The sequence below is a fragment of the Heliangelus exortis genome, chromosome 4 (assembly GCF_036169615.1).
Source record: "Heliangelus exortis chromosome 4, bHelExo1.hap1, whole genome shotgun sequence".
NCBI classification, from domain to species: Eukaryota; Metazoa; Chordata; class Aves; order Apodiformes; family Trochilidae; genus Heliangelus; species Heliangelus exortis.
The window spans coordinates 40927761-40948098 of record NC_092425.1 but is presented as its reverse complement, the minus strand read 5'-3'; the positions used below and the strand labels follow the sequence as shown (position 1 = coordinate 40948098).

Below are 20338 nucleotides of genomic sequence, written 5' to 3'. Positions count from 1 at the left end.
AGGAAGGCACAGAGGACTTGGAAGGCAGGGCTGGAGGTGGTGAAGGTTTTGTGAAGAAGGATGAAGAAACCTTAGAGTTGGTTTAGGCTGGAAAAGACCTTAGAGATCATCTCCAGTTCCATGAGATATGAAACTTTGCTGCTCAGGTCTTAGGATGAGTTCATTGCAATCCCAAGTTTTAGTCTCAGATGCCTTCAGGGAGCAGTTCTGGCAACCAGGGCAGGCTTGAAGTAGCCCTGAAGATGCCAAGACTGTTATGAGACCACCTTTTGTGTGACAGGGACACTTAAATTTGGGTTATATCAGGAAATTAGGGTGTGGACCCCAGAAGGGATGACTTGCTATAGATAAGTGGAGTCAGCTACCTGGTGTTATTTACCTAATTTCCCAAAGTGATGCTTTGGGCTTTAGCTATAGGGCTAATTATTGTAATGCTTAAAGCTTACAGTTTGTAGTATTTTTATATCAAGATAAAAGAAGAATTTAAATGCTGGGCATGTAATTAATTCCATGTCATGTCCCTTGGTGCACTGATTTCCACGTTTCATGGAGTTCAGATGGTACAACAGAGCATTTAAAAAATAGAATTCTAATTTCTGTCTCCCTTCTTTTTTGCTTTAACAGTTTATGAAGAGCCAGAAGACCCCAGCAACAGATCATTTTTTTCAGAAATTATCTCTTCAGTGTCAGATGTCAAATTCAGTCACAGTGGGAGGTACATGCTGACAAGGGATTACCTCACTGTCAAGGTTTGGGATCTGAACATGGAAACAAAGCCCGTGGAAACATACCAGGTAGGTACCTCTCATGTCTTAATGCAGCAATAGAAAAACAGCTCAGTGCCCAAAAGCTGAATGTTTTCTTAAATATTAAAAAAAAAACCCATCAGTTTTCTTTTCATGACTTGGTTGGAGAAGCAGAAGAGTTGCTAAGCAAGGGGGTTAAAATCCTCAGGCTGGCAACCTGGTTGTTGGACAAGGGCAATTTCAATAATAATAATAATAATAATAAGGAATTTAGGGCTGGGGGAGGCAAGTGTGAGGCTGGGAGCTGGAAGATGCTGCTCCTAGCAAGGGAAATCATCTCTTCATTTTGGCATCTGCTTTCAAGTGAGGTATTTCACTACCAACATAAAAAAGAAACTGAGGAGAGGAATTTGTGTGCTGCTTCTGCTCCTGCTGGGACTGCTGAGAGTTGGCACCTTTGTCATTTCAGAACTTTTGTTTTTTTTTAAAAAAAACCCCTTCATCTCTGCCTTTCTCCCTTGGGCCAGGTCCTAGAAGCAATCAGTGTTCAACCCTGCCACCCCCACTGACACAGCACTTGGTGAATGCCAGCCAGACACATCTGGGTGCCTGAATTCCTTGCAATCCTATCCAGACAAAATGCCAGTGGCTCCAGCCAGCACTGGATTTGTTCTCTGACATCTGTTCTGCTTGGCAATCAGGGGCTGAGCTTACATTCTGGGACTCTGCCTTCAAATATCTGTGACACAGAAACTGCTTCTTATGCAAACACAACGAGAAAAAAAAAAAAAGCTGTGAAGCTGCCTCCAGAAGATGGAGAAAAAATGTCATTTATCTGGCTCCTTCTGCTTGTTCAGTGCTGGAGCAATCCCTTGTTTGCTGTGTGGATGGAATGGCAGGTGGGGTAGAGCAGATCCCAGTAACTCTAATTAAGATTGGCTTTAAAATAGCAGAGAGTATCTTGTCACAACCCCTGGGATTTTACATCAAGAGTGGAGTGGGCAACCTTGTCCCACCTGCTTGTCTTGACATCTGCTTTGATTTCCTCGTGTAGGTTGGTGTGAAACAAGCTGCCCACCTTTAAATCCCTCTGACACCCAGCACTGGGGCCAATTAAACAGTTCTATTTCTCCATGCTGAGAGGGGAAAAATGGGGATAATGGCAAATTTTCAGCACTGATCGTTGCAGTCAGAAGCTTCGAGGAAAAAAAAAAACCAAAACAAGACCCACAACAAAAGCCCTGCAAATAGAAGTGTTCTTGCTGCCTGATCTTGGTCTTTCATTCTCAAATATTTCTCCAGAGCCTTGTAAAGAGTTTAGAGATGTGGTGCTGAGTCTTGCAGCAGATCAAGGCAGAACCTGGAACTCAGGGTCCTCAGGATGCCAACAGCACAGGAATTCCATGGGCTTTCCATGGTCCAACCTTTCATGTTATTCAGCTCCAGAGAGTAGAGAACTTTGGCTGTTCTTTAGAAAAAAAAATGCTTCAAATTACTCTTAAATAATATGCCTTAGGTGTGTCTCACACAGAAATCTCATAAACAAACTTGGAAATCTCTCAAAAAGGTTTTAATTTCCTGAAGGCAGCAAATTAACCTGGCATTGACACTTCTGTGTCTACATAATTATGATGACACCTAGGTCACTCAAAAATTAAAAGATATTAATGAAAAAATTGAATTTCTCATTTCATCCAGTGCATGGCAGCCATCTAGATATTTTCTAGCAGCAAGACCCATGAAGAGGGTCACAACAGGAGGTTTCCCCACAGCAAAAATCTATACCTGGACTGCCTCATTACCAGGTTATCATTTTAGCATCCCCAAGAAAAAAATGGAGCTCCTCATACAAGTTGGTTTTTTGTTTTTTTTTATCAATGGTGTGGCTCAAAGAAGGCAACTGGATAGAGCAGCCTTGCTGAAACCTCTTATTCAACAGGATTTTCTCCTCTTGATGCTTCACAGAAAAGAAAAAAAAAAAAAAAAGGCCAGCAGTGAAAAAGCAAGAGAGTGGGATGCTGGCTTGCATGCTGCAAGGCAGCTCCTCACAGGAGGCTTTTTTGGGGCTGCCAGGGGAATTATCCCAGCAGAACCAGACCCAGCAAGAAGCAGAGGTGATCGTGTTCACAATTTGACCCATTTTGGGTGTGCTGAGGGGTTTGGAGTCACCTATCAGTGCAGTTCCTGCTGGTGATTGCTCCCTCCCAGTGTCAACATTGCTGGGTTATGTGGAGCACAGAATTTCTAAGATAATTCCATGATTGCCTGACCTTAAACACTGCCCTGCAGAAAAGGAGAATGCCTCTTGTAATTGGTTTGGAATGAATTTGGTTTGGGTTCAGGTGCTGCTCACCCATGGTAAGAGTAATCTGCAACAGACAAAACAAATCTGATTTTATCCTCAGTTACTAGTGGGAGGTGAATCTGCAAACAAGGGGGAAAATTCAGTGTTCCTGGCAGTGAAGTTTTCCCCAGGCACTCTGAGTGTGGCAATCAAAGGGTCCAGTTGAAATTCTCCAAGCTGAGAGCCTGAGTCTGCAGAGAGAGTTGGTCAAGGAAAAGGAGCTGAGACCTTGAAGAGCTCAGTGCAAAGCTGCAAAATGCTTTGTGACAGAGCTGATGGAAAGGCAGAGCCCCAAGCTGTGGAGCTGGAGAGGCTTGGCAAAGGGGATGGATGTGACAGTGGCTGTGACAGATGGCTGCTGGAAAGGGTAACAAGAGGAAGACCTAAAAATGACAGTCAGAGAGCCAAATGTGATCTGCTTTTTTCTCCTGCTTTACCCAACCTTTCTCTTTCTTCCAAGAGTTGAGAGCTCGCAAAGGAAAGAACTCCAGTCCTGTAAGAAATTGCACTGCTTGGGTAAAAAGGCATTAAGTAGAGAGAAAATGAAGGATTTAATTACAGAGGATGCACGAAATGCATCAGTCCTAAAAGTGTTCTGACCTACTGCTCCCCGTGAGGGTAAAAGCATTCCATCCATTTCATTGGGAAAATGCTTTATCTGCAGCTGCCATTTGCTTATTTTTGCTGCACCAGACATTATCTGTTGATGTGCAGTTCAGTGGTCACCCCTCTGAGAAGGAAAATTTATCCATGCCTAAAATTTATAACCCTTAATAACCTCCTGCTGCAGAATTCCTAGGATACTGCACAATTTGGCTATTAAAACCAGGTTAGTTTAAAGAAAATAGAAGTGAAAGGACATTGTCCCTCATCTGGTATTGACTGAAGTTCTCTTACTACAGGAAATGTTTATGCCCTCAGGGCAGAGGAGGATGCTGAGCATCCAGGAGCAGGAAAAGTCTCCCTGGATCCCAAGGACTGAGCCCTCTGTGTGCCAGAGTTAAATTGTGCCCCTGGGCTATTGGATCAGTACTTGTGCTCTGAGAGGCCTTCTACACATCTTGGGTTTACAGTTCCTACAACCAGCTGGAAGAAAATATCAGGAGTAAAAGCAGCAGTCAATTCTTTTAGGCAGGGTTTTTTGGGTTTTTTTTTCTAGCTTTTTATTTCCTCGTGGAATGAAACCAATCAGCCAGAAAGCAAACTCATCAAAATCAGCACTGAATGGAAATGATTTGAATGAGATCTGCTGCTTTGTGAGAAGCCTTTTCAGCAGAGATGGGTGGCCCACAGGAGAGGTCCTTCTGCTGCTTAGTCCCACTTTTCAGGTGTCAAAGAGAGAAGGTGCAGTGGTGATTTTCAGTCTTAGCCCAAGAAGAGAGATACTTGGCCCAATTCAAGCTGCTCTGACCTGCAGCTTGTGCCCCTGCAACCCTGGGCTCCCCTTCCCTTCTGAAATGCCTTATCCAAATGTCTGGAATATCATACACTGCAGGTTCTTTTTTTTTAATAGGGCCAAGTTCTTTCTGCCACGATTTGTGGTCCCCTTACCTTGGAATATGACATTTTTGTTGCCATTTAAATTGGGTTTCTTGCTAATTAGCACATCCAGGGGGTCAGCTGGTGAAATGGCTTTGGGAATTAGGCTGGCACTGAGGAAGTCACCCAGGCAGGAAACAAAGATCTTGAAGAAGGGTGGTCTGCAGCCTGCTGAGGGAGGTCTGCTTGGTGCCTTCCTGCAGCAATCATTCTGCAGCACCTGTTTCATGGGGCTCTGGAAATGTACCCACAGCTTCTTTAGAGCTTAACCAGAGGATTCTGCAGAGCCAGCAATCTGTGCAGCTTGTTTTGGGAGTGAATTTGGGAGATAAAGCAGCCAGTGTGGAGCTGGGTTTGTTTTGGTTTGGTTTATTTCAAGAACAACAGCATTATTTGGTTTCCATTTTTCTGTTTTCTTTTGTTTTTTAACAGGTCCATGATTACCTTAGGAGCAAGTTGTGCTCTCTCTATGAAAATGACTGCATCTTTGACAAGTTTGAATGTGCATGGAATGGATCAGACAGGTAAGCCCTCCAGCCTTATGTCCTTGACTGGCTTGGGGTGGTTTTGCCACCTCAGTTTTTCCATCATCCCACCCTGGTGTTCAGGTTGCTAAAAGGTGTTTGGTTATGGGTGTAGCTGCATCTCTGAGCTCATTAGACAAGGTGTAGAACTTGTTCATCTTGGCTTGTGCCTTGGTGAGGGGGGGGAACCCTTCAAATTCTGCCAGTTATCACCAAAATCTGGAAAAGTTTTAAAGGATTCTGCCAACTTGCACATCCACACCGACTGAGGGAGCTTGTGTGCTCCTGTGTTTCCACACCAGCTGCCTCCAAAATCCAAGTCATCTCTTGGAAACAGGGAATGAGGGAGGAAAAGCAGTCACAGACACCCACTGATCACCTACAAGTTGCTGCCACCATCCCACAGACATAAATCCCAATTTCTTCTGATATTCCTCACTAGAGAAGTCCCTCTCTCTCTGCACTGAAGGAGGGGTCCTGGTTTAAATGTTGGATAAAATATTTTGTTGGATGTTTCCATGAGCAGAACAGGCACATCCAAACAAGGGATGCAAAGTGTTCCATGCCATCCTGTTGGCAAGTGGTGGCTGTGCTTTGGGGAGCAGGAATATTGTGCAGAAAGCACTGAGCAGCCCAGCAGACTGGGATCAGAAAGATGGGTGAAATCCAAGAGTAGAATGCAAGGTGAGGATTTTTGTTTAAAGACAAAATCAAACCAAACCAACCAAAAAAAAAACTCACACCAACAAGGTACAGGGATGTTCATACAGAAGGTGACTGTGGAAGGGATCAACAATCTACAAAATGCTTGTGAGGCAGAGCTCAGGAGTGAATTTTGAAGGGGACCCAGTGACCTCTGGCTCAGCAGACCCAGGAGCAGCAGGAATATTGTGCAGAAAGCACTGAGCAGCCCAGCAGACTGGGATCAGAAAGATGGGTGAAATCCAAGAGTAGAATGCAAGGTGAGGATTTTTGTTTAAAGACAAAATCAAACCAAAATAAACAAAAAAAAACCTCACACCAACAAGGTACAGGGATGTTCATACAGAAGGTGACTGTGGAAGGGATCATCCATCTATAAAATGCTTGTGAGGCAGAGCTCAGGAGTGAATTTTGAAGGGGACCCAGTGACCTCTGGCTCAGCAGACCCAGAAGTAGCAGGAATATTGTGCAGAAAGCACTGAGCAGCCCAGCAGACTGGGATCAGAAAGATGGGTGAAATCCAAGAGTAGAATGCAAGGTGAGGATTTTTGTTTAAAGACAAAATCAAACCAAACCAAACAAAAAAACCCTCACACCAACAAGGTACAGGGATGTTCATACAGAAGGTGACTGTGGAAGGGATCAACAATCTACAAAATGCTTGTGAGGCAGAGCTCAGGAGTGAATTTTGAAAGGACTTCTGGCTCAGCAGACCCCGGAGCCAAGAGGCAAAAGTTTGGCACTGGATGAGAGCTTGGAACTGTGCCTTCAGCTCACTTAGCCTCCCATTTGGGAAAGAGAAAACTGGTGCATTTCATTGTGTTTGAAAGAAGCCAATCCCCCCAGGACTGGGCAAGGACTGTGAAACAGAGTGTGGGGCAGCTGTGAAAAAGGCAAATTTGATCCTTGAGTGGGCAAGGCTGGGATATCCAGCAGAGAAAGGAGTCGTGGTGACATTATGTTAGGGTCTTGTTCAGAGACCTTTGGGCTGCAGTTCCACATCTCTTGGCTCTCATCTCCAAGCTGGATGAAGCCAGTGGGCAAAGGGACAGCTGCTCAAAAGAAAAAGAGAGGCCAGGAGGTTGGGTTTGATCAGCTTAGAAGGAGAGAAGCCAGGATTATACTTGCTTGTGGTAAGGATGTCCAGGAGGGACATGGAAAAGAGGAAGAGGATCCAGCCAAGAGAAATGGGAAGAATGATGGCACAACAGCAAAGGATCAATCCCAGCCTGGAAACCAGAGGGAATTCAGAGCTGTTCAGAGAGTGAGAGTGTGCAGCAGCCTTCCCATCCTGAGCAGTGGAGGTGCAAGGTGCCCAACTGGTTTGGTGGTGGAGCTCAGCTTTGGGAAAGCAGATGGATGAGACATGGGTTAACATGAGAAATACCTGAAGGGAACTTCAAGGATGGGGTAGGGCTTCTGGCAGTGTGTAGCAAGAGGACAAGCAATTATACATTTTTATACATTTTAACTGACTATAAAAATACTGAAACTTTTCTTAAAGGCATGATTTTCATGAGTGTGTAGTGAGAGGACAAGGGGCAATGGTTTCAAACCTGAAGAGGGGAGATTTAGGGCAGACATTGGGAAGAAATTCTCTAATTTGAGGGTGCTGAGCCCCTGGCCCAGGTTGCCCAAGGGAGCTGTGGCTGCCCCATCCCTGGCAGTGTCCAAGTCCAGGTTGGATGGGGCTTGGAGCAACCTGGGCTGGTGGGAGGTGTCCCTGCCCATGCAGGGGGTTGGGACTGGATGAGCTTTGAGGTCCCTTCCAACCCAAACCAGTCCATGGTTCTGTGACAAGTGCCTGAACTCAGGAGCACAGAAAAGGGCTCTTCCAGCCCTGTGTTCCACAGGTGTCCCTGGGGCACAATTCCCAGATCCATCACTGGACACACCACAGAGATGGAAAGAAACTGCTGAGCAGTCTCTGGCAATGTCTGACAGAAGATGAGGCTTTGCTTTAATTCAGTTGTTCCTTTTTAAGAGTCCAATCCTCTGATTATTTTCTGATCAGCATTCACTCCTCTGAGCTCCTCCCTTCTGCATGCAACAAACATTCTGCTCCACAATGCAAAGATTTTTTTGTATTTATGTTTAAATTTAAATCATGTTTGGGTTGCAGGAATTCTGTTCATTTGAGTAGAGTGGTTGCTTAATTTGATCCTTCTGGCATGCATTTGTTTTCCAAAAGGGAAGCCATGGCTATTAGCAGTGGTGCTCTTGAGAGAGGCTGCAGCCCAGGCTTTGTATTATTAATACTTATACATACCAGGAGTAACTGCAGCCCTAAAGAGGTTGTTTTTGTCTCTTGCAAATTTAAAGTGACAGGATTGTTCAGTTAAAACAAAAGGGCATCTAATATTGACGTGACCATGCTTTTTATTAATTTTTCTCCTGACTAAGGAGTCCATCTAGGCTAGGAGAGAGCCTGGTGGTGAGGCTCTTCACCAAAAAAATAAAAAATAAAAAAATCAATGTACGTGAGCTCTGATTAGAAGGTGATTGATGCTCAGTTACTCCAATGAGCAGGAACTAATGTGATCAGACAGAGCCCATCTCATTTGCTGCGGGGCACATTAATCACCAGGTACTTTGGCAGCACAGTGGTCAGGGGAGGGAGTCAAGCAGGGGTCTCCCAGTAATTCAAGCAGATGAGCACATATTATCTGGAGCTGAGTACATTACACTAAAATCAGGCCCTCTTTATGGTAGATACATCATGACATGGCTGTGTAGGCAGTGTGAGCCCTCTGTGCACACTGATTTAATTTAGCTCTTCCATTCACTCACACGCTCAGGTCTTTTAATGTTGCCCTGTGAGACACTGTTTGCTCCTCACTCTCAGCCATACTTATTTTGTTACGTTTTAGCTCAAAAATCAGCACTTAGGGAGGTGCTGGGAAGTTGCAGGAGAAGGCAGTAAAAGGAAAAAAAAATAGTGTAGCAGTTTTACATGGTAGTAAGCAAATACCTTGATTACTGTTCATTCTTTTAAAAAAAACTTCAAATAAATGAGTGTTTGGGGACCCTTCCAGGGAGACTCCTGAACAGCATCATGATAAATGATCAGCTGTACATGTGACACAGAACTGGTCAGTCAGTCCTGTCCCACTGGACAGGAAAGAGAACTGCCTGGGCTGGCATTCATCCCACTGGGAATCTCTTGGCCTCTGATCAGGGAGAATCAGGGAATCCCAATGGATGTGATGTTAACAGTGTGCTCCTGCCTGGCTCCAGCTGGAAGACATCCTGGTGTTCACAAGGCTTGGAATGGCAAATATGACCTTGGGTAGACTTTGGGATTAGTGTTGATTTTTGTATTGATTACTGTTCATTTTTTTAAAAAACAAACTTCAAATAAATGAGTGTTTGGGGACCCTTCCAGGGAGACTCCTGAACAGCATCATGATAAGTGATCAGCTGTACAAGTGACACAGAACTGGTCAGTCAGTCCTGTCCCACTGGGCTGGCATTCATCCCACTGGGAATCTCTTGGCCTCTGATCAGGGAGAATCAGGGAATCCCAATGGATGTGATGTTAACAGTGTGCTCCTGCCTGGCTCCAGCTGGAAGGCATCCTGGTGTTCACAAGGCTTGGAATGGCAAATATGACCTTGGATAGACTTTGGGATCTCCTTATTCCCCCTCTTATCCAGCATCCAGAGAAGAGCAACCAAGCTGGTGAAGAGTCTGGAGCACAAGTCCTGTGAGGAAGGGCTGAGGGAGCTGGGGGTGTTGAGGCTGGAGAAGAGGAGGCTCAGGGGAGACCTCATCACTCTCTCCAACTCCCTGAAAGGAGGTTGGAGCCAGGGGGGGGTTGGGCTCCCACTTAACTGGTGATAGGATGAGAGGAAATGGACTCGAGTTGTGCCAGGGGAGGTTTGGATTGGATATCTGGAAAAATTCTTTTCATGGGAAGAGTGGAATTGGGAATGTTCAGGCTGGAGAAGTGGAGGCTGAGTGGGGGGAGACCTCATCACTCTCCACAGGTACCTGAGAGGAGGTTGGAGGGAGGTGGGGGTTGGTCTCTCCTCCCAGGTCACCAGGGGAGGGTGAGATTGGATAGTAGGAAAAATTTCTTCATGGGAAGAGTGGTCAGGCTTTGGGAGAGGCTCCTCAGGGAGTCCCCATCCCTGGAGGTGTTCAAAAACTGTGTGGATGTAGCACTTGAGGAGTTGGCTTCTGGGCTTGGGTTGCCAGTTGGATTTGCTGATTTTAGGGTTTTTTTTCTACCTTGTGTTTCTGTGATTGATAAGTAAGAATGCCCCAGTGCCAGGGCAGGCTGGTGAACTGGCACCTTTTTGGGTTGTCACTCCCACATCTGAAGAATTCCCAGAAATCCTCAGAGCTTGCTGGGGGCAGGGAGTCCCCCCCATGCTTTGGGTTCTTGAATCCCTTGCAAGGGTTTTTTGCAAGCACTGATGGTGCAGAGCAGTGCCTGGAAATGCAGAGCAGACTCTTCCTATACTCAGCTACAATTTCTATGCCTATTTCTATCTCTATATAAATATAAATTCTCCTTATCACTTACCTCCCCTTATTGTACATTATATTTCCCTGAGCAGGAGTAAATTGCAGGCTTCTATCTGGTTCTTCCTCTCTTTTATTGTTATTTTAAGCAGCAGGTAAGGTTATAATCCATCTGTGCTGGTGACCTTGAGCAAGAATGGGTGCTTTCTCATTTACATAATGCTATTTTTTTTTACTGTGCCATTAAAGTGCCAAAAAAAAAAAAAAAACAGGGCCAGAATGGAAAGCTCTATATGTTAAAAAAACATATCTACATATGTTAAAAAAATAATTGCAGGAAATCCAAGGAAAGAAAGCAGACTCTTAGAAATATGTGAGTTCAAAAATGGAAAAGCAAATGGACTGTAAAGGCAGTTTTACTGCAAGTAAGAAGGAAAAAAAAAACAACAAACCCAAACCTCCTAAAATCAGATTGGTGACAAACAGCTCTCTGTGCATTTGGTGCTCCCCTGGGGCTTTCTGCCTTCATCTTCATCTCAGATGCTCCTCATCCCCCTGGCAACCACAGCTCGTGGCACAGGGGGCTCCAGGGTGATGAAATTTTCCAATTTTTCCCTTGGGGGGGGTGTAAGGAACCCCAGTGCTGTTTGGATCCCAAATGGGGTGTGTGTTAGGCCTGGGGTATGAAACCACCTCCAGGTGCTGAGGTCCTGAGCCAGTGTTTCAGCAGGAGGTGATGACAGGACATGGGGATTTGGGAAGAGTGAAACATCAGATTTACTGCTGTTGATTCAATTCCTGAAACAGGGACTGATCTTGATCAGCTGGCTCTTGCCTGCCTGGGGGAGATGTTTTATCAAGCTGTCACACTGACTTTGGGGTTGCTTGGTTTATTTTCCAGCTTGGGAAATTTAACCTGGGCCTCCCTAAGCAGGATCGTGCCAGGTTTGGGAAGGTGGGGAATGTAAGGGAGACAACCCAAGGGCAGGAGCTGCTCCTGTGTTCCCCTGAGCTCAGCAGCAGGAGATGAGACCCTTCAAGGGGGTGCAGAACCATTGTTGAGGGGCTCTGTGCTGCACCAGTTCCCTGGTGGGAGCTGCAAAAAGCTCTGATCTGCTGGAGAGAGGCTGAGGGAGCTGGGGGGGTTCAGCCTGGAGAAAACGAAGCTCCAGGGAGACCCAACAGTGACCTTCCAGTATCCAAAGAGGGGGTACAGGAAGGCTGGAGAGGGAGTGTTTGCCAAGGAGAGGCTGGAGTGATAGGATGAGGGAGCCAGTAGTGTGCCCAGGTGGCCAAGAAGGCCAATGGCATCCTGGGCTGGCTCAGGAACAGCGTGGCCAGCAGGTCCAGGGAAGGGATTCTGCCCCTGTGCTCAGCCCTGGGGAGGCCACAGCTTGAGTCCTGTGTCCAGTTCTGGGCCCCTCAGCTCAGGAAGGAGATTGAGGTGCTGGAGCAGGTCCAGAGAAGAGCAAGGAGGCTGGGAAGGGATCCAGCACAAGTCCTGTGAGGAAGGGCTGAGGGAGCTGGGGGTGTTGAGGCTGGAGAAGAGGAGGCTCAGGGGAGACCTCATCACTCTCTCCAACTCCCTGAAAGGAGGTTGGAGCCAGGGGGGGTTGGGCTCTTTTCCCAGGCAACTCTCAGCAAGACAAGAGGGCACAAGAGGTCTCAAGTTGTGCCAGGGGAGGTTTAGGTTGGACATGAGGAAGAATTTCTTTCCAGAGAGGGTGATCAGCCATTGGAATGGGCTGCCCAGGGAAGGGGTGGATTCTCCATCCCTGGAGCTATTTCCAAAGAGCCTGGATGTGGCACTCAGTGCCATGGGCTGGGAACTGCAGCGGGAGTGGATCAAGGGTTGGACTTGATGAGCTCTGAGGTCCCTTCCAACCCAGCCAATTCTAGGATTCTGTGATTCTAAATTAGAGAAGGGCAGGTTTAGACTGGATGTCAGGAACAAGTTCTGTGCCACGAGGGCAGTGGAACCATGGCCCAGGTTGCCCAGCGAGGGGGTTGAGGCCTCATCCCTGGAGATGTTCAAGGTGAGGCTTGAGGAGGCTCTGAGCAACCTGATCTGGGTGAGGTGTCCCTGATACTGCAGGGGTTGGACTGGGTGACCTGGAGAGGTCCCTTGCAACCCAAATTATCCTAGGATTCTGTGATTCAGCTGCCACCAGCCAGCATGGGAGCAAGGTTGAGCTGGAGGTCCTCCCAGTGGTTCCCAGTGTACCCATCCAGCTCTCCCACCACAGAACCCCCCCAGTGGCTCTGCAGCAAGCAGACGTGCTGGCAGGCAGCTGCTGTGTCATGGGATGCTTTGGGTTGGATCATAAAGCTCAAATTAAGCAACCACTCTATTCAAGTGGACTGTTCTTTAAGAATTATTGCTGCCCAAACATGATTTAAATTTAAACATAAATACAAAAAAAATCTTTGCATTGTGGAGCAGAATGTTCGTTGCATGCAGAAGGGAGGAGCTCAGAGGAGTGAATGCTGATCAGAAAATAATCAGTGGATTGGACTCTTAAAAAAGAAACAACTGAATTAAAGCAAAGCCTCATCTTCTGTCAGACATTGCCAGAGTTGATTTTTATTTTTATTTTTTTTATTTTTTTTTTTTTATTATTATTATTTTTTTTTTGGTGAAGAGCCTCACCACCAGGCTCTCTCCTAGCCCAGATGGACTCCTTAGTCAGGAGAAAAATTAATAAAAAGCATGGTCACGTCAATATTAGATGCCCTTTTGTTTTAACTGAACAATCCTGTCACTTTAAATTTGCAAGAGACAAAACCAACCTCTTTAGGGCTGCAGTTACTCCTGGTATGTATAAGTATTAATAATACAAAGCCTGGGCTGCAGCCTCTCTCAAGAGCACCACTGCTAATAGCCATGGCTTCCCTTTTGGAAAACAAATGCATGCCAGAAGGATCAAATTAAGCAACCACTCTATTCAAATGGACTGCTCTTTAAGAATTACTGCATCTCAAAAGTGATTTAAATTTAAACATAAATACAAAAAAAATTTTGCATTGTGGAGCAGAATGTTTGTTGCATGCAGAAGGGAGGAGCTCAGAGGAGTGAATGCTGATCAGAAAATAATCAGTGGATTGGACTCTTAAAAAGGAACAACTGAATTAAAGCAAAGCCTCATCTTCTGTCAGACATTGCCAGACTCTGCTCAGCAGTTTCTTTCCATCTCTGTGGTGTGTCCAGTGATGGATCTGGGAATTGTGCCCCAGGGACACCTGTGGAACACAGGGCTGGAAGAGCCCTTTTCTGTGCTCCTGACTTCAGGCACTTGTCACAGAACCATGGACTGGTTTGGGTTGGAAGGGACCTCAAAGCTCATCCAGTCCCAACCCCCTGCATGGGCAGGGACACCTCCCACCAGCCCAGGTTGCTCCAAGCCCCATCCAACCTGGACTTGGACACTGCCAGGGATGGGGCAGCAACAGCTTCCCTGGAAAACCTGTGAAGGATTTCTTCCTGCTGCCTCACCTCAATCTCCCCTGCTGGAAGAGCAGTTTGCAGCCCAGTTCCCATTTGTGCTTTTGCAGGGTGCTGCTCCTCTGTGTTCCAGTGGCTCCTGGTGGCCCCAGATGGGGAGAAGGCACCAGTGTGGATGGGGTGGAACTCAGGTCCTGGAGCCAGGAGCAGCTCCTCTGGGCAGCAGGACACAGAGCCACAGTTTCTGCCTGATTTATTCCCCCTTGGCTGCAAATGGAAGTGCTGAGGCAGTGCAAGTGGCATTTCAGCTGGAGGATGGCTTTTTAAATCTGTGCTGCTGGGCTGGAATTCCTCTAGAGATTCCTGACTGTTCCGGGTGGATTCCCTTTCCTAAATAAAAAAAATCAGAAAAATGTTCTGTTTGGGTCTCAGACAAGAGCATGGCCCTGGCTTCAGATGTGGAAAAAAGTTCAGGGAGGGTGAGGTGGTGAACAAGGCTCTGAAAGCCATGATTATGTTAATCCAATAACCTGAGGGCCAGGGATGAAATCCTGAATTCATTAAAGTTAGTGAAAAAATATCCTCCCCTAGGGACTGGGGGAATGAACAACTGGCAATCCATTATTTCAAACTACAAGCTGATTAATGGGGGAGTTTTTCCCCAGGTTGAGGTATGTGTGCTGTCTCCCAGACCCAGAAATATATCCTGACTTCAAGCTTCTTTGAAACTCCAGAGTTTCCTCAGAGAAGAGATGACAGAATCCCATTCATCTGTCTTTATTTTTAATTTTTGTAGCTACAGATGTTAATGGTGTCTGGACTTGCAGAGCCCATGGCTTCAGAGAGGAAAAGGGTTTGTTCTGTACAGGATTTACTTGTGCAAACTGTGATTTAGCTTTAAAAACACCTTTCTTCAAAATGCTCATTCAAATAGAGAGTTACATACCAAATCTTACTCTTGTATAGACTTAGAAATTTTTTTTTTCAAAAGACTTCTTCTGGAATCATGGTGAATCTCAGCTGTCAGAAAAGGTAAGAATGAAAGAAGCCTGAAATATGCAGTCCTTAAATGCTCATAGGAGGGTGATTAAAAATCACTTTGTAACCTTTACTGCTTTGTGAAAAATCTCATGCTTTCAGGAGAGTGAGGTTTGTGAATGCTTCAGGATCCAAGTGTTGGGGCAGCTGTCACTTTTGTTGGATACTCTGGTAGGGAAGGAGAAGAGAAAAACTAAACCTTCACCCTGTGGAGTGTTGTATGATCTTTCCCATAAGGTTAAAGCTTGGCTGTCACCTAAATTGCCTTCCCACCAACTTCACTGCTTGTTTGCATAATTGTCTTTGTTTTCTTTCTTGTTTTCTTGTTTTCTTGTTTTCTTTCTTTCTTTCTTTCTTGTTTTCTTTCTTCTCTCTTTCTCTCTTTCTTTCTTTCTCTCTCTCTCTTTCTCTCTTTCTCTTTTTTCTCTTTCTTTTTTCTTCTTTCTTTTCTTTCTTTTTTCTTTCTTTTTTCTTTTTTTTCTTTCTCTCTTTCTCTCCTCTCTCTTTTTTCTTTCTCTTTCTTTCTTTTTTCTTTCTCTCTTTTTTCTCTCTTTCTCCTTTCCTTCTCTTTCTCCTCTCTTTCTTTTCTTCTTTTCTTTTCTTTTCTTTTCTTTTCTTTTCTTTTCTTTTCTTTTCTTTTCTTTTCTTTTCTTTTCTTTCTTTTCTTTTCTTTTCTTTTCTTTTCTTTTCTTTTCTTTTCTTTTCTTTTCTTTTCTTTTCTTTTCTTTTTCTTTCTTTTCTTTTCTTTTCTTTTCTTTTCTTTTCTTTTCTTTTCTTTTCTTTTCTTTTCTTTTCTTTTTTTTCTTTTCTTTTCTTTTCTTTTCTTTTCTTTTCTTTTCTTTTCTTTTCTTTTCTTTTCTTTTCTTTTCTTTTCTTTTCTTTTCTTTTCTTTTCTTTTCTTTTCTTTTCTTTTCTTTTCTTTTCTTTTCTTTTCTTTTCTTTTCTTTTCTTTTCTTTTCTTTCCTTCCTTCCTTCCTTCCTTCCTTCCTTCCTTCCTTCCACCCTCCCTCCCTCCCTCCCTCCCTCTCTTCCTCTCTCTTCCTCTCTTTCTCTTCCTCTCTTCCTCTTTCTTTCTTTTTCTCTCTCTTCCTCTCTTCCTCTTTCTTTCTCTCTTTTTCTCTCTTTCTTTTCTTTCTTTTTTCTCTCTTTTTCTTTTTTCTCTTTCTTTTCTTTCTTTTTTCTCTCTTTTTCTTTTTTCTCTCTTTCTTTTCTTTCTTTTTTCTCTCTTTTTTCTTTTTCTTTTTTTTCTCTTTCTTTCTTTCTTTCTTTCTTTCTTTCTCTCTCTCTTTCTTTCTTCTTTCTTTCTTTCTTTCTTTCTTTCTTTCTTTCTTTCTTTCTTTCTTTCTTCTTTCTTTCTTTCTTTCTCTCTTTCTCTCTTTCTCTCTTTCTCTCTTTCTCTCTTTCTCTCTTTCTTTCTTTCTTTCTTTCTTTCTTTCTTTCTTTCTTTCTTTCTTTCTTTCTTTCTTTCTTTCTTTCTTTCTTTCTTTCTTTCTTTCTTTCTTTCTTTCTTTCTTTCTTTCTTTCTTTCTTTCTTTCTTTCTTTCTTTCTTTCTTTCTTTCTTTCTTTCTTTCTTCTTCCTTTCTTTCTTTCTTCTCTTTCTCTCTCTTTCTCTCTCTTCCTTTCCTTTCTTCCTTTCCTTTCTTTTCTCTCCTTTCCTTTCTCTCTTTCCTTTCCTTCTCTCCCCGCTCTTTACTCACATACCTCCCCCCGTTTCCTCTCCCCTCTCTCAGTGTGATAATGACCGGTGCTTACAACAACTTCTTCCGAATGTTTGACCGGAACACCAAGCGGGACGTCACCCTGGAGGCATCCCGGGAGAGCAGCAAACCCCGAGCGGTTCTCAAGCCCCGGCGGGTCTGTGTGGGAGGCAAACGGAGGAAAGACGACATCAGCGTCGATAGCTTGGACTTTACAAAGAAGATCTTGCACACAGCCTGGCACCCAACTGAGAACATCATTGCTATAGCAGCGACAAACAATCTGTACATATTTCAGGATAAAGTGAACTCAGAAATGCACTAGGTTTCTCAATGCCCCTCTAGATTTTACAAACCAGCCTCTCGAGAGTTGTAGAAGGATGTGATCTTCACAAAATAATAAAATACTTAATAATAATTTGTGATTTCTGTGGTGGGATCTGTAGGTTGCATCCTTTCATCCCTCAGCCTGTATCGTTCTTGGTGGCAAGCCAGCTCTTTTTTTTTTTTCCATCACTGCAACTGTGTGAGTAAAAAGGCACGACTGCAAATCCAGTGCTGTGGTCTCTATTGGTTCCTTTCAACAAAAACCCCGGGGGATTTCTTTGTTTTGGGAACTTCTCCTGAGGTGAGTTGAGGCTCCTCAGCTCCTGGCAGTCCTTCCAAGGGTCTCAGAGCTTGGCTGCTTTTGCAGTAGAGCTTTTGGCCTCATACTCTTGATTATTATTTATTTTTTTTTTAATCAGTAACATTTTCTTGTCTTTCAACCACGCCAAGCCTGTCTGAGGGAACAAAGAGCCACATCCTGGTAGAGCATGTGGCACTTTGGAGGGACCTGGTGACAATTAGAGCTGGAAACTGGTGAAAAGCTGCCCCATTCCCTTCCTTGCAGCATCCTCTGATTTATCTCCTTGCAGCATCCTCTGATTTATTTCATTTCCCCCATTACTAACTTTGTGCTTCAAGTTCCTGCCTAAGTGACAGACTCTTATAGTGACCCAGCCAGGTTTTTTTTTTCTTTTTTTTTTGGAGGAATTCATTCTCCATAGTTCCCTTTGCTCTGTTTAAAACAATATCCAGCATTTTCATCACGTGGAGGACTGCTTAAAATCTTGGAATTGCCACCCCAGAGGAAAGAGCTGGTCAGGTACAAACCTCTTCTGCTCTTGGGGATGGGAGTTCTGGAAGTGCTGTCCTGGAAGGCAACGACTGACTTCAGCTGGGAACAAAATGTCTGCTGGGCAGCTCAGGAAGTCCCTGGTTTGTTCAGGGTTATTTTCATCCTTTCCTTTGGGAAATCCAGGGAATGCCAGGGGAGCTGTCACTGGGTGAGAGTGGTGCTGGGAGATGAATTTTAATGGTTTAAAATGAGTCCGGGGCTGGGCGACAAAAGAATTCCTGGAGAAACATGGAAAAAAAATATAAAAAAATCAAAACCTCTGAACCAAACAAAAGCATCTTCCACATAAATACCTTTCCATCTCTCTCTCTGGTTCCAAAGTGTTCGTGGTGTAGATGGAAAAGGAGAGAAAACACCAGCAGCACAGCTCCTGCAGGAATGAGACGGGAAGGGGGCAGTGGGCAGGGAGTTTTTAGCCAGGAAAAGCAAGTTCTGCTACACCCCTAATAAAAATCCCAAAGTATCCCAAAGGATTTCTCCTCAAACCATGAGTGAAAGAGCACATCTCAGATGACCTGGTAAGCTGCTCACATTAAAACACCTCAGAAAAACCACGAGTCTTTAAGTCCCTGTGCTCTGTTTCCTTGGTAAGTGAAGGGATCAGGTTGGCTGAAGAGCTAAAAAGAATTAAAAAAAAAAAACAAACAACAAAACAAAAGCAGAAACAAACCAAACAACCAAAATCTATAGCTTTTATGTGACATCTTAACACCCCACAGGATACCTCTGTGATTTCTAACCCAGTACTGGATATCTGGGCATTGGGTTCCAGCCCCACCAAACACATGGGGTGAAACGTGGGGGTTGAATTTAAAGGGAATGAGGAATGTGTGTTTATAACATGCTGGAGCAGGCATGGACAGGATATGTACATATTTATTCTAATGAAATTTAACAAAATTCCTTCTTTTTTTGCTTTTTTTCCTTGTAAAAAAATGCATAAGAATGTGGTAAATTGTATAGAATACTTGGCGATGCCAAGCTAAAGCTTCAGGGGTGTCACACAATTTCTTTGACTTTTGGCCTCCTCCTTTAGCCTTTGCAGCTAAAAAATAAAATAAAATAAATTATCAGCTCATTGGCATTTGCAGATAAAAGTACTGAAAAACCTCTCTTTATCTTTTATCACTCTCAAATAAAATTCTGTAGATAACTCCTTATAAAGCAGATGGTAATACAACCAATTTTTTTTTTTTTTTTTGCTTTTAATTTGAACTCCCTTACTCTGTTACAGCTTTGGGTACCAAAAAGAACATGTTAAAAAAAATTTTAAAAAAAGAAATATATCTTTGGAGCTTTATAAAAACTAATTAAATACCCAACCAAAATGCCATGAAGTGATTATAGAGGAAATAAATAGAAACCTTTCAAAGAGCAGTATTCCATCTCTTAACTTGGCCATCACTCCTACAGATGGGGTTCCTGGTTTATTGAATGTATGGAAAGTTAACATCATCATTGTGAACGTTTCCAACTTTTTTTTTTTTTTCTCTTTTATTTATTTATTATTATTTTTTTTTTTTTTTTGGTTTGAGCTTTCAGTGGTGTAGAGTAAGTGATGGTAAAGTTGGTAAAAAAAAAAAAAAACCTGATTGTTTTGAAAGCTGTTGTTCATGGCTGCATCCTTTGTGTCGCACAAATTAGCTATATCTGTTGTTGAATAAAAATATAAATATGTTAATACCAGCTTTTTCAATAAAACTACATCCAAAAAAAAAGGCATAAATAGATGACTTCAAGGCACAGCTTCTTTTTTAGCACACAGAAGAGGAGTTTAGCTCCTTTTACCAAAGAGCCACCCAAGGGAAGCCACTCCTGGAACCTAAAATGTGAGGGCAGGTAGAAAATAAAAATGGTTTTGTGAGAGGGCCTGGCCTGGGGGTTTAGGGTGATGAGGGGTGCAGTTCCAGCAGAGCTGGAGAGAGGATTTGGGGTGACACCTTGGACCAGCTTTTGGCTCTGCTGGTGGCCTGGAGAGACTTCAGGAGCATCAGTCTCCTACAAATGGAAGGAGAGACACGTGCAGCATGGTCACAGGGTAAAAAAAAATAAAAATAAAATGGCATTATTGTCACCTCTGGCCAGTCTGGGGACACATGAGGGCACATTTGGGATGTGGCCAGGTCTGGCCTCTTAGATGGGACAGGCATTGGCCCAGGTGACAAACTAGAGGGCAGTGTCCCTCTTTCCCCCTCTGCTCTCTTTCTAACTCTACCCTAGGAGAAAAAAAAAAAAAAAAATCAAAAAACCAACAAAAAAAATTTTTAAAAAAAGCAAAATCAAACAAACAAAACAAAACAAAAAAAAACACCCCATAAAAATTATGAAGAATTAAAAAAAAGCTGCCTTGGCATACACACAGCATCCACTTCCCACTCCAAGCTGATGCCTGACCCTCCCGGGTTGCTCATCCTGATGCTTGTCCCAAATCCTGGGCTTTTTGGGGTGCCAGCCCCAGGCAGTGACCACCTCATCCTCTGTCCCCTACACAGAGCCCCAGGGGATGAGAAACTCCTGCCCGAGGTGGCCACTGAAAGGTGAAGCCCTTTTTCTGGCTGCAGCCCAGGGTGACTTTGCCTCAGCTGTCAGCTCAGGCAGGCTGGAGCTTTGTCTCCCAGAGCTTCCATGCTCACTTCCAACATTTCCCCCCCTTCT

At 44.1% G+C, this 20338-nt stretch overlaps 1 protein-coding gene across 8 annotated transcripts in view; it reads left to right on the top strand.

Moving 5' to 3' along the window:
* Positions 1-19409, top strand: part of PPP2R2C (protein phosphatase 2 regulatory subunit Bgamma) — a 167760-nt gene extending 148351 nt beyond the window's left edge. For 7 of the 8 annotated variants that reach the window (XM_071743998.1, XM_071744000.1, XM_071744001.1 and 4 more), the window contains 3 exons: positions 625-794; positions 5062-5153; positions 16537-17058. In XM_071743998.1, the coding sequence (XP_071600099.1) occupies positions 625-794; positions 5062-5153; positions 16537-16828 (554 nt within the window). In that variant the 3' untranslated portion in view covers positions 16829-17058. Of the gene's footprint in view, positions 1-624; positions 795-5061; positions 5154-16536 lie in introns of all 8 variants that reach the window. The other variant, XM_071743999.1, reaches the window with a different exon arrangement.
* Positions 19410-20338: the final 929 nt, after the last annotated feature.